The sequence below is a fragment of the Sciurus carolinensis genome, chromosome 11 (genome assembly GCF_902686445.1).
Source record: "Sciurus carolinensis chromosome 11, mSciCar1.2, whole genome shotgun sequence".
NCBI lineage: Eukaryota > Metazoa > Chordata > Mammalia > Rodentia > Sciuridae > Sciurus > Sciurus carolinensis.
This window is the reverse complement of record NC_062223.1, coordinates 30,511,999-30,529,033: the sequence shown is the minus strand read 5'-3', so window position 1 is coordinate 30,529,033 and position 17,035 is coordinate 30,511,999. Positions and strand designations below refer to the sequence as shown.

The 17,035-nt window shown below is 33.6% G+C and overlaps 1 protein-coding gene and 1 pseudogene across 1 annotated transcript; both read right to left on the bottom strand.

Annotated features, from left to right (window-relative positions):
• Nucleotides 1-4,995: 4,995 nt before the first annotated feature.
• LOC124959420 (olfactory receptor 4P4-like) lies at nt 4,996-5,934 on the bottom strand. The gene has a single exon (XM_047517893.1). It carries the CDS (start codon nt 5,932-5,934, stop codon nt 4,996-4,998), a length of 939 nt encoding a protein of 312 aa, XP_047373849.1.
• A 9,154-nt stretch (nt 5,935-15,088) lies between these two features.
• Nucleotides 15,089-16,019, bottom strand: LOC124960594 (olfactory receptor 4P4-like; annotated as a pseudogene).
• Between the last annotated feature and the right edge of the window lie 1,016 nt (nt 16,020-17,035).

Below are 17,035 nucleotides of genomic sequence, written 5' to 3'. Positions count from 1 at the left end.
TTAAAATTTTCATGGACACATACACAACTAAATCCATTTTAGGAACAACAAAGGAACTGGGGATGTATATACATAACTTAATGGTACAACACTTGTCTAGCATGTACAAAGCCCTGGTCCTCACCCTGGTTTTGGAGAAAAGAAAAAGCAGAACAATAAGAAAAATATCCAAATTAAATTTAATGAGAGTGATCAGAATTAATATTAGTTTTGACAATTCATTATTTCAAAGGATTAAAATTACTCTGAGAATTTGGTTATCATAAAATATTTCTTCGTGCCATTAGCTTGAGTTTTTTCTTATACTGTTTCTTTGGCAGTTTTGCACAAAAAAACTCTGCATTAACTTTTGATTATGCCTAAGACATTTCTTAGAACTTAAGACATTTCTTTTGAGTTTCTACCATGAGTTCCAATTTTCTTCCAGTGTTATCACCATTTGTTATGCTAGATAATAGCTTATCTTGGTGGAATCAGATAAATTTAGTTCATTTCAGGAAGACAAGTGTCTTGAAAATAAGGAAATTATTCATCACTGAAGATGTTCCCACATTCTCTGCGTTGTTCTTTGATAAGAATATGGAAGAAGATATATATAAGCACCAGAATGGGACTTAAGAAGTTCATTGCAGCTTTAAGGTTTCACTAGGCCGATATGACCTTTTCTCCTTCTCAACTGGAAATCTGCTTGTGAATAATGTACAATTAAAAATAAAATTTATCAGATCATTTTAAATTAATTAAATTTTCTCATTCAATAATAAAAATTATAGTCTTAAGAATGAAATGAAATGAAATGAATTAGTCTATCTCCAAAAGCAGTTGCATAGATAATCTGTAGACAATCAGGTCTAAGAAATGGTCACATCAGTTTTCAGTTTCAACAGTAAGATACTATTAGACTGAGATATTTAATCTAATTCTTCCTTGTATGTAAATCTGAAATAAAATGCTAAGATTTGCCAACCAGCAATTCAAACATTCATGTTCATTTTCTAAAATTATTTTGGAATTTTGACATGTTTATGACCTTTTGAAATGTGCATGATAATTGGAACTTACATATTCCTTAATCATTATGCAGGCAAGAAGTGAATCTTTAGTCAAAAAACAAAGTATTTTGAATACAACCAAAGAAAATGACATTTTAAGTCCTAGGAGCAAATTATTTCATGAATTTCCCTGAAGAAAATTTGGTTCAAAAGAGCATAACATAAACTTATGTGACAAGAATTAATACATTTTTAAACTCTAAATTCTCAAAGGAATTCCGAAAAGGTCTTCACCATGTGATACTGTCCAATGTGAAATCCCTGGTGCCTTGAGTTTCTTCTGCCTTTAATCTTGACTCTGACACTGTTTCTCTGGAGTTAACAAAATGTTCCAATCAGACAATGCTGATCAGGAAACACTGCCTGCTCACTCAGCCAGCTTTTGAAAGAATGAGGAAAATAATATAGCATGAAGTAATACTGAGTTAGCAAGGCAGGCATTTACAACGCAAATGTAAGTAATATAGGTAATTATCAAGGGAAACCTTCATACCTAGAATAGATGGGTGATAAAAATAGTGGCTAGTGAGATCAGAGCTGCTATCAGGTGGTCAACAGGACCTAAACTTGATGGAATATGTGGTTGGGGAATGGAAGAGGAAAAGACAAAAACAAAAACAGCATTCTACATATGAAGGTAGAAATGGTATAAAATTGAGAACATAATGAAAACATCAGAAGAAACCAACACTCAATGTACAGATAACTGTTACTTTATCACTTTTTTCTCCTATGTCATTTCATACACACAGCTTATACAGGATGAACCCAAAACATGTTCACTGAAGTTCAGTTCATCAATTCCCCTCCATCATATGCAAATCCATATATTATTAATCTCCTTCACACATGTAAAATTTCAGGGAGTCTATGTTTACATTTTATCTAGTATAAAATCTTACCTATTATAGAATAATCATAATAACTTGTTGAGAAATACTGCAAGTTTTAAGTCTGTCATAACATGTAGTGCACACAATAATGTATATTTTGGCATAATTGCTATCAACTCTACTGTGCAAATACAAACACAAGTTTCTGGAGATTGAGTGACAGCACAAACAGCTAATGCACAGGAAAAGCACAAATCTGTGTGTTCTTTGGGTGAAAGACACAGGTATTTCTAAGTTGATTACTTATATCCAGGGTTTATAAATTAAGTAACATGAGGAAATTGTAGATTCAAGCACTTCAGGATGAATAATGTGAGAAGACTGTGTGTTACAGGTTGTCATTTAAACAGAATGCCTGACACTGAGCAAGCTCCATGAAGCTGTAGTAGTCATACAAAGAAGAAAATAGCTGTGCATATCTCTTCCCATCACACACACACACACACACACACACACACACACACACACAGAATGCCCCTTAGGGTTAATGTGCATTTTCCAGAATTTTCTGAGCTATAAGCATATTTGCCTACCAATGGACTTGCTTTATATTTCAACCAACTTGTATAATCTGAGGCTTGGTCATGTCTTTGTGAACATCAGTGCACTTTCCTTTTCACATCTGATGTGTATTCCACTGTATAAAAATGACATAATTTGCTTGCCATTTCCCCAGAGTCAGATTTTTCAAATTGTATCTATATTTTGACTCCCATTGATTAGTTGCTATAACAATTTGAGTACCAATATTTTCCAGAAAAATGAATCTTTTTCTTGAGTAAATATGAAGAAGAAAACTGGTTGGTCATGTTGGAAGTGTATGTTCAATATGTTAATTAAGTTCCCAAACTGTTCTCCAGAACAGTTCTAACATTTTAAGTCTCCATTTCATGGGGTTGTTCATTCTGATCTCCCCACATTCTTGAAACCTCTCATAATCTTCAGTTTTACGTTCAGGCACTCTACTGAGTAGGTAATAAGATAATAGTGCTTTAATTTGCATTAAAGTTAAATGGTACTTTCCATCTTTATGTGTACTTTACTCTCAATGTATACATTTTATGGGTAAATTAAGTGTTCAAAATATTGGCTCAATTTTGTTGGCTCTTTCATTTTCTTGATGGGTTTTCTGATATGTTCATGTATACTGAATAGTTGTTTAGCAGTTATATAATTTTAAAATAGTTTCATCCAATATATAATTTGTTTTTATTCTATTAACAATCTCATTCTTACAGCAAATATTTTAATTTTGATGAAATCTATGTAGCCATTTTTTTTTTCCCTTTTTTAGGATACTTTTGGTATACTATTTAAGAACTCTGACTAATTTAAATTCATGAAGGTGTTCTCTTGTGCTTTATTCTAGAGACTTTAGACATTTGTATTTTATGTATGTATCTGGATTCATTTTTATTATTTTCATACATGACAGGAGAAATAGGTAAACGGTTTTGTTAGCCACATACAGAAGCTCATTGCTCCATCAACATTGTTTGAACAGATGATCTTGTCTCACCTGAATTGCCGAAAGACCTTTGTTGAGAATTCTTGGAACATGGATGTATCAATCTGATTTTGAAATTTCTTACCTGTTACATTGATCTACCTCCCTGCATTTATGACAATACCATATTGCTTTGAGTCCTGTAGCTTTATAGTATATTTATAGTCCTGTAGCTTTGTAGTATGTTTATAGTAAATCAGGTAGTCTAAGTTCTTAAATATCACTCTTCCTGAAGTTTTTGAGATAATTTGTATTTTTTAAATTTGTTATAATTAGTTGTACACGACAGTAGAATGCATTTACAAATTTTGACAAATCATACATAAATGGAGTGTAATTTCACTTTTTTCTGATAGTACATGTTGTAGGATCACATAAACCATGCAGTCATACACGTACATGAGGTAATAATGTCCGTTTCCCTCTACTGTCCTTCCTAGCCCCATACCCCTTTCCCTCCCTTAATTCTCCTCTACCTAATAAAAGTAAATCTATTCCTAGCTAGTGCTCCCCACTTATTATGAATTAGCATCTGCATATTAGAGAAAACATTCAGCCTTTGGTTTTTTGGGTTTGGTTTATTTAGATAATACATACTTTAAGCATTTCAATACAATGTTAGAATAATATTTTTATTTGAACCCATGATTTTATGCATGGCAGCTATGTGCTCTACCAGTGAACCACTTCTCCATCTCAAACGAGTCCTATTTTATTCAGAAATATAAAAAGACAAGACATTTGATTATTAAAAAATTTTAATTCTATAGGCATCTATGAATATCCAGATGTATGAATTCTACAGTAAAGTGTAAATGTGTAACTCTAATTTTGATGGTAATGGACAAAATTAATTTATACATACTCTGGGTCAACTTTCAAAAGTAGAATTTGAATTCTGTTTCCAATTTCATGATACCAAGTAATAAGTGAAGTTTCCGCAATATCTCTGCACTTATTTTTTTGACAAGTATGTCCATACTTCCCATACATTTGCTAGTAGATAGACATCCTGCCTTCCAAACACGATATCATTTCAACTCTATATTTTATTGTAATCTTATACTCATTTGTTCAAGATGGAAAGTAAATTACATGCTTACCCAACCTATATCCACATAACATTTTCATTACAATACAAAGGGGAAATTTTTAGCAAATATTTCTGTCATTAATAAAATTTCATGATTTTTAAAATAATGTCATTAAAATGGTTTTAGAAATTATTTCTATATTACCATTTCTTCCCATTTCTATATAAACATTACTATAAATACAAATAATGTATCTTTTAGAACTTATGTACATAATTTTTGCTTTTGAAATTTCTAAAATGATATGAAATATCTTTAACAAACAGAAAATGTACTTTATAAATCTTTTTGATGTGAAACACAGAAAGCAAGGTCAATAAACTTTAGGACAGATGCAACTGGGATGAGGGCAGTTGTGAATAGTTGGAGATTCACTCCTGGACCAAAGACAAGAAAGCTGAACTGCAGGTATCAACCTGTGGAAAGGTACTGAGAAACGGATGTGTGTCTCAGATGACATGCTTCCCAGTCAAAAATGGTTTCTGGCACCAAACTTTCCTCAGGGCCTTCTTCATCTCCATGTTTCTCAGTGTGTAGATCAGAGGGTTGAACATGGGAGTAATGATGGTGTAGAAAAGAGCAAACACTTTGTCCACTGGAAAAGTGGTGGCGGGTCTAATGTAAATGAAGAGAACAGGCACAAAGAACAAAACCACAACAGTTAGGTGGGAACTGCAAGTGGAAAGAGCTTTGCTGCGGCTCTCTGTGGGGTAAGCCCTGATGGTGCATAATATCAGAAAGTAAGACAGCATCAGAACCACAAAGGTCACCAAACCCATCATGCCTGAATTGGCAACCACCAGGATTCCAACTGTGTGTGTGTCAGTGCAGACCAATTTCGGCAAAGGGTACACATCGCAGAAATAGTGGTCTATTTTATTGGGGCCACAGAAGGGTAGGTTGAAGATGAGGAGGCCCTGAACCAAGGAATGCAGAAGTCCCCCAGCACAGCAAGCAGTGACCAGAGCGTTACATCTCTGCCTGCTCATGAGGCTGGTGTAGTGCAGGGGCTTGCAGATGGCCACATAGCGGTCATAGGCCATCGCCGTGAGAATTAAGATCTCGATGCCACCAAAAATGTGCATGGTAAAAAGCTGTGTCATGCAGTTATTATAGGAAATCTTGTTCCTTTCTGCCAGCAAGTCTGTGATTAGCTTGGGTGTCACTGTAGAGGTATAGCACAGATCTGAGAGAGCAAGATAATTAAGGAAGAAATACATGGGTTGGTCCATTAGCTGACTGTGTGTGATAGAAATCATTATTAGTGTGTTTCCCATCCAAATAGCTATGTAACAAAATAAGAACAATAGAAAACACAGGTTTTTAATTTTCTTGTTCTGGGATAGTCCCAGCAGTATAAATTCTGTGATGTTATGGGTATTTTCCATGATCCAGTGAAGTTCAGGCACAATAGATTTGGCTGAAAAAAATGACAAATCAGCATGGGAAATATTGATTTACCTCAGTATGAATTTCAGTATTATAAAATGAATTCATTTTTTTAACCGTATTCCTTATATTATGAAGTAATTAGTTCATATGGCTAGGCAAGCTATGTAACTTACCATCCTATTAAAGTTGTATTTTATGCTGAAAGGAAATAATTTTAATGTTTGGTTTTGCTTAAGGCATAAACAAAGATGTGCAGTCACCCTCTGCATGTTACAGGAAGGTTAGCTTCATAAGGAAGCATGTCCTGTCCTGGAGTGGCATGCCTGTTCAAAGTTTCAGAACAGTGCAGCCCATGAGGGGCATCCTGCAAGCCAAGGTGGAATCCCACCTTTATTTAAGCTTTTAATTTTTTATTGTAAAATTTTATTCTTTAAATATTGTATTAAGATATTATATCTTGCTTATTAAATGGTCTGATACCAAGATGAATATTGCATTTGCTTCTACTCAGTCCTGATTTTGGACTAGACAACATTTACATTTATCAACAGTGTGGTAAGGAAGAAAGAGAATATAATACTTTTTGAAATCCAATGGAGATGATACTTCTTTTGACTTACACAGATGATTAAAAAATAGTACTTATTAAATATTTTGAGTTGAGAAATGTATATTTCCTGCCAGAGGCAGAAACAACAATAATAAAATGTTATAAATGGCACTTAGCATACATAGGATTTCAATAATTACTTAAAGTATATTAGTGATTACATGACTTGACCAATTATTTTAGTTCTATTTTATAAAAAAAACTAAGTATTGATTTTAGAAATAATGATTGTGTATATACTGCATCCCAAGGAACATTTTTAAAAATATCACATTTATTTTTAGAATTCTATAATCAGAAAAAAATCATTTTAAAAATAGCCACAGTTCAGATTATTGATACATTCATTTCCCATTAATTTGGCAATATGTTTTTATACTATTCAGTATACCTTGGATCCTTTCCATGGGTTTATGATAACTTTAAAATTTTGTTTATATAGCTTTGAAGCATAACATAATTTATATATTGATGAAAATAATAAAATTTGTACTAGGAAAAATTTCATTACTTAATAGGCAGGATGATTTGAAAAACCCTCTTTCTCTCTCTCTCTGATCTTAAATAGATTCTACACCTACACAATGGGAAAATAATTAAATGACTCACTGTTTTCCCTGTTTCTCTAACATTAATATTCTTTGCAAACAAACTTTGCTATATCAATTTATATGCCTTGGTATCCAGTTCTTTTCTAAACTCTAAACAGTCTTATTTCTTAAAAGATAAGGATTGTATCATTTTTCTGGAACTCCATAAGGTCTGTTCATGGTTGATAACTTGAGTCTCAGAATATGATAAAAGGATGCATCAGGTAACAGACTGGTTTTCCATGTCTTCTTTTCATAAATAAGTGATTTAAGTCACCTGTTAGGGTTTGAGCTTTGGAATCCCCCACTCTCAGACCTTTCTCTTCCTATTAATAAGACATTATAACACAGCTTCCAGGGCATGCCTCCTTGATTGTCACAGAGACATTCATCTCTATTAAAATAGCCTTCTCCCCACTTTTGATTCATCCAGCATACCATGCTTTTGAAACTATAAATATTTGGTTCCTTTCTTTGTAGTCATGCTCAAAAGATATCACTTTCTCCTCTACCTCCAGGAAGTTTTAGTGGTCTCTTCAAACTATGATTTTTATCCCCTTAATTCTCCCTAATACACTCCCATTAATCTCATTATGAACATTTAATTTTGAGCAGCGGGTTGATAGATCTTATTTAATTATTTTAAGTTTGTTCTTCGCACAGTAACCACAGTACCTTATAGTGTGTGTCCTTGATGATTTGGAAACCGAGTCAGTGTCTGTCATTCTGTGAATTTTGGACTCAGAGGAGAGACCAGGTGAGAGATTTTGCCATCAGATCTGGATCAAGAACTTGCCTGACACTCAGCTACTCCTTTTTGACATGAACATTTCTACTATCAATCTTCAGTGATTGCACAGACTGGATTACCTGGAGTTCACTGCGTTACGATGCTTATTCGTTTTTCTTTCATTTTACTTTCACTTTTTTCTTCTCTTATTACTATGCATTGAATATATAATATATATAATGGAAAGAGAAAAAACAAAAATACACTGAACAATGAAAAGAAAGATGAAAGTGATCATCATTCATGTCAAATGGATTATTATTAAGATCTTGCACAGATCTAGAAGAGAAAAAAATGACAATACTTACTCTTCAGTTGGTGTTGACCATGTCCAAGATGCAGTTTAAAGTATTTCATATGTATTAGGTCAATGATCAAACCAAATACCCAGTGTTCTTTTATTATGTCTATTTTACAAGAAAGGAAAGCAAGTATTATTTATACCTTGGATAAATACTGGCTGATAATGATTATTTTTGACATATTTTAATTTTTCTTGATGTCTTGATACTAATAAGGTGGTTGACAGGTCTAAATTATTTTTAGAATTATTACAGGGATATATTTCCTTTTCTATTAGTTCTTTCTTCCAACGAAGTATTTTTACTCAAAAAGTTAAGGTCAAACTGGTGTTTCCCCCCAAGCACAGAAGTTTTATAAAAAGTACAGAACCTCAGTTGAACTAATTATATTTCTTTTCTCACTTACTTTTTACCTTATTATCATTTGTACACATCTAATTTGCTCCACACCAATGTCCAGTATTGTGTGATACTATGGTATTCTGAAACATAATATTTTACACACTACACTCACAGTATATTCATCACAACTAATAAAGCCAGCAGGAAAACAAAAATAAATTTTTACTCTAATGTATTCTCTCCATTTTTTTTCAACTGAATTTCTTTTTTTCTGTAGGTGTTTTCTGCATTAAGTTCGAGTTACTTAGCTTATCTGACAATGTCTTTTTCTTCTCTTTAAGAAATCTTATATGGGACACTGAATAGTTTTGTTATTACCTTCATGTTCTAAAACCTAAGAAAAAAAATGACTGCATAATTTGCACATGTGCTGAAGGACTATGACAACATTCAATGCATTTGCCTTAAATATTGGATGGTATATAAAATATTTATAAATGCTTAAAAAGAAAATGCACACATAGAATACCTATAAATTAAAATGTAATGTATACCTTATATGTGTATGGACTTCTAATTTCCTCTCTCCATACTAGCATTTACCTCCTGTCAGCTGATTGAAAGTTTACTTACCAGATGATCCATAAGCCCACATGAGGAGTCCTAGTTGTAGGACTTCCCAGTTTTGATTCAAGAAGGAAAATATTCGCTATGACTTTCTAAACAAAAGGAAATGAAAGCATCTTTGGCATTTGTACTTAAAGAGTTCTGTGTTTTCTATCTTAAAGTTGCATATCCTTTATGATTTCAGAGATGCAAATGCACATATAAATTTCTGTTTAATATCCAAGCGTTTAAAGTAGATTACCAGGGCCAGAATAACCACAAACCTCTCTTATTTTTCTAAGGCCTGAGACATCTCCCAGAAGAAAAGTTGGGCAATATGCAGCTAAAAATAATTTAAATTCTCTCAGGTCCTTAAAAATAGCTCTGTGGTGGTTATTAATCCTTTGTGCTCTGAGGAGTCTGAGCACAATCCAAGAGTCCACTTTCATTCAATGTTAAGCCCTAAAGTTTGAGTTCGATGTGGAAACAAATTTTGAGAAAAGAGTAGGAAACTAAGGTATGAGCAGAGGAAATAAAAAGTACCAGATAAGCCTACAGCCAAGGGAATGAGAAGCAAGTTTTGCAGCTCTGTTTATCCCGGGGGGGGGAAAAAAAAAAGAAAAACAAAAGTTGTTTTGAAGCAGGCTAGAGATGTACACCCAGAAGACACTTACCATAATTAAGCAGAAACCCCACCATATTTGTGGCATGTAAATTCCTCCTAATCTGTCAGAAAGCTTTTTATCAGCACAAACTTTGACGAAAGGACATTGTGGTTGATAGTTTCCTCTCTTTTGTAAATGCCAGGTTTGCAGAAAAAGAACTTGTTAAAGGTCCATCTAGAAGAGGGAATGAAAAGGACTTGTCATGTGACCCTCCTAGCCCCCTCACCCCCCTCACACACACTGGGTATAAAGGTCACATACATTCTATACTCATGGTTCAGTGGAGAATTTTATTAGGTGACAGCCCTCTGGACCCTGCAGTCAATAAACTTTTATCCTGAAAATTCCTCCGGTGTCCATCCTCTTCTGTCCCACTTCAGTTTAAAATGACCATTCATAATTTGAATGGTCTGAGACTAGGGAAGCTGAAATTTTATTTCACTGTAGTTCCAATGTGCACTTTACATTGGACTAGTTGTGCCTGTCTGTGCTAATATGACACATTATAAATTCATATGGATGTATTAAATGATGTTATCTTCAAAGGTCAATATTATATAAATGATTCAAAGATAGCATCTGTATATCAACTCTTTTTTCCTCAAGGCAGGCTGAGACTGATTAGTTTAAAAGTTCATTATCACTAAACTCAACTCTTTACCCTTTCCATTATTTTAATATAAACCTAAATAAGTAGATCTTAAGTCATCCAGAGTCTCCCTGCTTTGCATAATTCATGAAATTGCTTATTTCTAAACTGTTATCTCAAATCTGAATGAACCCAGCTCTTCCTTCATTCTCCCAGTAACAAAAAGTTTTCAGATTTAACCCTTTGTCTTAGCATCCAAGTGTTAAAAGTAATCATGGAAACTGTGGGTGTGGGAGCTAGCCCAGCATTAGGGTCTCTGGAGATGGGGCAGGGCCCTGGGTCCAGCTAGAGCCTGGGGTCCCGTGGGCTGGACTGTAGGGTACAGTTTCATATATACCTAGACATGAATGTACACATACACACACATACACACACACACACACACGACCTGACAATGTATTGTCTGATTTTGCCAGTTTAGGAATGATGCCTTCACCTCAAAATTATATTTTTTGAGATCCAAACCAGGGTCTTCATAGGCCAGAATGGGCAGGGGTCCTGCTGAGTGACAGGTGAAGGTTAGGGTTAGTGGAGTTTTCCTGCCTGTTTGATTGGTCGTTGTGTGGCGCACTGCCCTTTGCCTCAGTTGCTCTGCTCCTTGCCATAAAATCGCCCAAATTCTGACCTAACAGTTTTATTTTATGAAAAACATAAAATTGATTTATATGTTCCTCTATATTTCAACGATCCATCATTTTTTTTTTGACTAATCCACAATTTCTAACAGTCATCCAAACTGTTAGAAATTGATCTTGGTAGAAATATGTAAGAATATCACTGATGAACACAAATAATATGATCAATTGAGTCACAGGAAATGTATGTATGCTACTGAATATTTAATCTTTATCCATTAGGTTGTGAAAATTGATATTCACAAGTAATGTTTGAGAGTTACCATACATTGAGAGCAAGAGCGTTTACTATTCTTGCTAGAACATGACCATTCATAATTTGAATGGTCTGAGACTAGGGAAGCTGAAATTTTATTTCACTGTAGTTCCAATGTGCACTTTACATTGGACTAGTTGTGCCTGTCTGTGCTAATATGACACATTATAAATTCATATGGATGTATTAAATGATGTTATCTTCAAAGGTCAATATTATATAAATGATTCAAAGATAGCATCTGTATATCAACTCTTTTTTCCTCACAGCAGGCTGAGACTGATTAGTTTAAAAGTTCATTATCACTAAACTCAACTCTTTACCCTTTCCATTATTTTAATATAAACCTAAATAAGTAGATCTTAAGTCATCCAGAGTCTCCCTGCTTTGCATAATTCATGAAATTGTACCCAACGTGTTCAAACCATGGGAAAGATAAGTTCTGTAGTTTTAAAGACCCCAGTGTCTACTGCCCTTTGGGGCTCCCTGACCCAATGGCTCTCACCTCCCTGCTGAGTAACACCATTTAGACATATGAGCTTCTGTGATTGTCCACTCCCCCAGAGTTCCCTTGTTCTTCTCCCATTCTGAATGCAGGTCCCCTCCCAGTTGCTGAGGATGGTCTCATTCTGGGAGAAAACTGTCCAAAAGTATCAAATAAAACTCAACAAGTATTACTGCCACCTCAAGGTCATATATTCTTTTTTCATCAACCCTGAAATTCCCGTCAACTCTTCATAACCAATTCTTCTTCATTTTATTCTTCAGTATAGACATGCCTTTGATTATTTCTCAGATATTTTAGAATATGCCCAATGAGTTCCATCATAGATACTACTGAGCAACTAATTATAATTTCATAGATTCTATATACCAGTTTTGGAGGAAATGCTTTCTATACAACAAGCATCTCTCCATTTTGCAAAGTCTTCTGTATGTCTTCTAAACAAGTGTATACTTTGTGTGTGATTTGTGAGATTTAGTCCTGAGTTCCTAATGTTTGTTTCTATAGAAAAATACATCTGTTTGAAGTTTTATGTTCTGATGTTTGCTAGTAAATAGAAATGAATTTGGGTTTTGTTATCAGTTATAGTTATGTAAACATAAAAAAAGTAAAGTGATCCCTTAATGATTCTTTTAACTTAAGCTGTTTTTGTTGGTGGTCGTGGTGCTTATTTATATATTTATTTATTTTTCATACTGGGGATTTAACCTAGTGAGCTTAAACACTTAACTACATTTGCAGCATTCCTCCCCCAATTTTTTTCTTAATTTTGATACAGGGGCTCCCTAAGTTGCTTAATCTCTCTCTAAGTTGCTGAGGCTGGCCTGGAAATTGTGATCCTCCCACCTCAGCCTTCCAAGTTGCTGGGATACAGATGCAGTAATTTTTTAATACAGTCATTCATGTAAATTGTAAATGATAGTTTATAAAGCTTTTATCTTTATGTACTGAATAGGACTTTAAAGTACAATATTAAATAGAAATGATGACAGAGGTCCCTGATTTGCTTTTGTTAAGTGGAATATTTTCACCTTTCACATTAAATAGTATACTCTTTGTTCATTTTTATATAACCAATACCAGATATAAAAATTTCATCTGCCAAGAATTTATATTGTTTTAAAATATCTGTTGAGATAATTACATAGGTTTTCTCCTTTTATATAAGAGTACTTACTAATGTAAAAAATGTTGCATTCTTGGTAAACAAATATCAGTTAAGATGAGTTAGAGTACTTCATACATTGCTAGATTAGTTTTTCTAATAATGTGCCTAGGATTCACCTCAATATTCATATGTGAGATCGGAGTTACAACTCTTTCTTATTTGCTTTCTATGATAAGATCATACTAGTTTTATTAAATGAAGTGAATTTCCACTCTTTTTTTCTGAACAAGATTTTATGGTATTAGAATTGTCATTTCCCATAATGTTTAATAAATTTTGCTTTAAAAGTTTCTGAATCCAGAGTTTTATATTAAATAATTGATTAATTTTATTCTAAATTAACAGAACCACTCTTGTTTTAATTACTGTTTCATATTTTGCTTGGATGTTATAATTTATATTTTATTTACAAGTTCATTGATCTATTTTCAGTGTGATTTCTTATTTCATTTGTTTGTGCATCTTTAATTCTACCTTGAATCCTTAACATCACTTTTTGTGTCTTTGTAATTATCCTTCATTTTGTTTTAATATGAATATTTTCATTAATTATACTTCTTTTTCTCAAATGTAAATCCATTCATTTCTTTCAGCATACACATTGTTCTTGAAGTGCTCATGAGTACAGAATTTTTCATATTTTATAATGTAATGAATTCCATGAAGTATACTTTGCATAGTTTCCCAGTAAAATCTGAAGTAACACTTCATAATCACATAAGCAAATTTCCTACAGCAAAATACATGAATATTCACATTCAGAAAGATGCATACATTTTGTAAGGAGCATTACTTTATTTCAGCACAGTGTTCCCACCAACACAGATATAATCATTTTTAGATAGGTCTTTTCCTTAGTTCCAAATGGCCAGTTCATATAAGAACTGTGACATTTGTTCATATTTTAAACTGAAAAGTGACATTAGATGTTTCTTTCTATTTTGTTCATTCATTCACTTCTTTGCTTTTATACCATCTATTGGTCGTCATCTAACTTCATATGCTGAATATAACAATAATTTTAGTTTTGATATTCCAATGTAGCTACTTAATGCTTTAAATTTTTCTTTAGCTTATCAGTTATTGCTTTAATTTTATTGCACAATCATAAATCACACTCTGAGTTTTCAAGAATGGAACATTCCCATGCAACAGCCATAGATTTCCAGATTATGACTGGGCATATCAGCTATCGCCCAGAGGTTACCTTCCTCAGGATTCCAGTGGTAACCAGTACCCTGACTTCTGTTACCATAGGTTAGTTTTACCTGTTTTTCAACTTTATATAAATGCAGTTATATGATATTACTCTTTCTGTCAGTCTTTTATTAATCAGAATATTTGTGTCATTCTTCATGTGCAGCTATGTTTCTTCATTTGATGTTCCAAGTAGTTTGTTGTTGGTTGTTCAAGTTTACCTTCTGCCAGTAGTGCTTTGTAGTGAATCCACATTAGTGTCACCTTCTCTTAACCCTGCCACATGCTCTATTTTCTGGAAGACATCTCTATCTAGGTAGGCCTAGATTAGAAATCAAATGGAGCGGAGGAAAGACACAGGTAAGCACTCAAAATACAAAGTCACATTAAGGAGAACTTAAGGCAAGTATTTGGAAATACAGGAAAAGGAAATATTAAAAGATAACAATAACATTGCCCAACAAAGGTCTGAACAAATGCTGGAAAGACTGAACTTTGACTCACATTTTGTATGTGCTTTATATGATTTTTTTTATAAAACATGATATATCTATCATAGTTATATCATAGTTATGGGTACAGTGATAATTTAATACATATATGCAATAAATCTGAGTATTTAGGCCATCTAATACCTTGAACATTTATTATCATCTTCTCTTCTAGCTATTTAAATAGCTACAGAAAATAATTGTTCACTATGGTTACTTTACTGTGCCATTACATATTAGAACTTATTCCTCCTATTTACATGTAATTTTGCTTTTATTCCATACTAGTTCTCAGATTTAGGGTTCAGCTCTAAAGTGAAATTCAAGAATGCCTTTCATAGAAATTACTTCCCTTCCAGAATCACTTGATGGCACCACATTTTCCTCAAGACCTTCTTCATCTCCCAGTTTCTCAGTGAGTAGATCAGAGGACTGAACATGGGGGCAATGATGGTATAGAAAAGAGCAAACACTTTGTCTACTGGAAAAGTTACATTTGCTCTGACATAAACAAGGAGGGCAGGCACAAAGAATAGAACCACAACTGTTATGTGAGAACTGCAAGTTGAGAGAGCTTTGGCACAGCTCTCTGCAGGGTAAACCCTGATGGTGTATGATATCAGAAAATAGGACACCATCAAAATCACAAAAATTACCAAAACAGTCAGTCCTGAATTAACAATTACCAAGAAACCAATTCTGGATGTATCAGTGCAAGCCAATTTCAACAAAGGATACACATTGCAGACGTAGTGATCTATCTCATTGGGGCCACAGAATGGTAAGAAAATAGTGAGAAGAAACTGACTGACAGAGTGTATAAATCCCCCAGTCCAGCACGCCAGGATGATTGTGTTGCACGTCTGCCTGCTCATGATGGCAGCATAGTGCAGGGGCTTTCAGATGACCACGAAGCCGTCATAGGCCATCCGCGTGAGGATGAAGATCTCCATGCTTCCAAGGAAGTGAATGATGAAGAGCTGTGTCATGCATTTATTATAGAAAATTGTCTTCCTTTCTGCTAATAAGTCCGTATTTAGTTTGGGTGTCATGGTAGTTGTGTAGCAAAGATCAGAGAGTGAGAGGTAATAAAGGAAAAAAATACATGGGCTGGTTGATGACCTGATTGCATGTGATAGAAATCATTATGAACACGTTTCCCACTCAAATAGCAATGTAGCAAACTAAAAATAATACAAAGCAGAGAACTTCAATGTTCCTGTTTAGAGAAAATCCCAGGAGAATAAATACAGTGACATTATTCCTACTGCCCATGGTCCAGTTCAGTAAAAATACATAACAGCTACCTGAAAAGACATAGTGCATAGGTCAATGTCAGAAATTTCATGGAGAGTCTTGATGACAATGTTAACATCAGGAGGCTATGTTTCATAAAGAGGATTTCAAAGTTGAAAAATGAAAGTCATTTTTAATAAAAGTGTGTTATTCTCTTTGGATTATTGTCAGATTGAGTTCAAAAGACAACTTTTCAGGAATATTGTTCAATCTTGACATGATAAAAATAAATACATTCAGTCTAAAAACTTAAAAAGACACAAGTGGAGAGAAGAATAGTAATTCAGTGGATTAGAAAAGGGTGAATGAATGGAAGGGAGAGTGGATGGGAATGGGAAAGACAGAATGAATCAGACATAACTTTCTTATGTTCACATTTAAATATGCAAATAGTGAAATCCCACATCATGTACAACCACAAGAATGGAATCCTAATTAGAATAAGTTATACATCATATATGTAGAATATGTCAAAATATACTATACTGTGAAAATATATATAAAAAGAGCAAATAAAACATGCTGTTTATGAAAAATTAAAAATCACTTAAAATGGTCAAAAGCATATGTTTGACAAAAGATAGACTTTTAAAAACTGGTGTAGTAAAACTGGATATTTATATTTAGAAGAATGGAACTAAACCTCTCTCACCCTGTGCTTGAATAAACTCTAAGTGGATTAAAGTCCTTGGAATTAAACCAGAAACAATGCAACTACAAAAAGAAAACTACGGTCAATATTCCAACATATAGACAGAAACACTGACTTCATTAATAAGATGAAGCTCAAGAAAAAGATCAAGAATCAATAAGTTCTATGGCATCAAATTCACAGGCTTCTGCAAAGCAAAGGAAGTAATGATCAGCATGGAGAGAGTGGCTACAGACTACTTGACAATTTTTACCAGATATTCTTCCAACATTTGATCGATATACAGAATATATAAAGAACTAAAAAGAATTAACACCAAAAATAAATTAACCAATCAAAAAAT